Source organism: Rhea americana, unplaced genomic scaffold, assembly GCF_003343005.1.
Source record: "Rhea americana isolate MKP2758 unplaced genomic scaffold, rheAme1 scaffold_272, whole genome shotgun sequence".
In the NCBI taxonomy this organism is placed as follows: Eukaryota; Metazoa; Chordata; class Aves; order Rheiformes; family Rheidae; genus Rhea; species Rhea americana.
This window is the reverse complement of record NW_028186393.1, coordinates 174,293-175,481: the sequence shown is the minus strand read 5'-3', so window position 1 is coordinate 175,481 and position 1,189 is coordinate 174,293. Positions and strand designations below refer to the sequence as shown.

Below are 1,189 nucleotides of genomic sequence, written 5' to 3'. Positions count from 1 at the left end.
CACCCGGCTCGCCGTGCGCGCAGCCGGAGCCCGCGCGGACCACCTGCGCGGCGCCCTCGGCCGGGGCGGGCGCAAACTGCGCCTTCTCCTCCCCTCGGGCCCCGCAGAAACAGTTTGCCCACTGCAAGCCGCTGCAACGGGAAAAACAAACGACCGCGGAATGAAGGGAATCGGGGCGGAGAGCCTCCACCCCCCAACCTCCCCCTCCCTCGCCCCTCCGCGGAGAGGGCAGATACTTGTCGCTCCATTTCAGCCCAGGCTCGGGGAACTTTATCAGCTTAATGACCGAGTTCAGCAGAGCTGAAAGTCGCAGGCGCACTTTATGACTTCAGGGCTGTATTTAGCGCTGCGAGAGCCCCCCCCCACCACCACTCCGTTCAACAAGTGCCTGTTCCACCTCCCCAGCCCGCCCGCGCGTCCCCTTCCCCGCGCGCAAACCGCGGCCGAGCCCGAGGGACGAGACCCCCGACCCGCCGTGCCGGGGGCCGGCGGCGCTCAGCTCCGGGCCGGCCCCTCGCCGCTTCACCCTCATCAGTGTTACCCCAATCAAACACCGCATCATTAATTCTTTTTTACTCCCTCCGGTACGACAGGCCCTCCCGAAACACGGCAGCAGCGCAGCCCGGGGTACCCCCTCCCCGGGGAAGAGGGGCGACTGTCCTCGCCCGCTCCCCGCTTCTTTCTTACCTCCTCTGACCTCCGCAGCCCGGAGAAGGAGGGCCAACGTGATGAGTACGGTTGCGGCGGAGTCCCAGAGCCGCCTTTTCGTTTTCCACCTTGTGGACCATCTCTGCACCTCCATGCTGGGCGCCCACGAGTGTGAGTTAAACCCGGGCGCCTTCAACTTATACCAGCTCCGTCCCTTCCACAATATTCCCAGAGAGGACTTCTCCTATAGAGCCATACGTGAAATACCAAGGGGACTRCTGGGGGAGAAGGGGTCTCTCTCTCTCCCTCCTCGCCCGGCCTTGCGCGGGCCCCTCCGACCCGTCCTCCCCGGTGCCCTGCCTTCAGACTGAAGGCAGATGAGGGGCTTTAATCAAACTGCAGGGAGCTCTGCATCCCCCTAAAGGCTTCATCCCGTCAGAGGGCTGGGCGAGAGGCTCCCAGCGGCCACCCCCGGCAGCCCAACTGACAAGCCGGCCGCCGGGCCGAGGCCAATCGCGCGGCGCCGCCGGCCGCCCACAGC

General features: G+C 66.1%; 1 protein-coding gene across 2 annotated transcripts in view; it reads right to left on the bottom strand.

Annotated features, from left to right (window-relative positions):
• Positions 1-1,121, bottom strand: part of COL11A1 (collagen type XI alpha 1 chain) — a 161,869-nt gene extending 160,748 nt beyond the window's left edge. For both annotated transcript variants that reach the window (XM_085308266.1, XM_085308265.1), the window contains exon 1: positions 688-1,121. In XM_085308266.1, the coding sequence (XP_085164392.1) occupies positions 688-802 (115 nt within the window). In that variant the 5' untranslated portion in view covers positions 803-1,121. The remainder of the gene's footprint in view (positions 1-687) is intronic.
• Between the last annotated feature and the right edge of the window lie 68 nt (positions 1,122-1,189).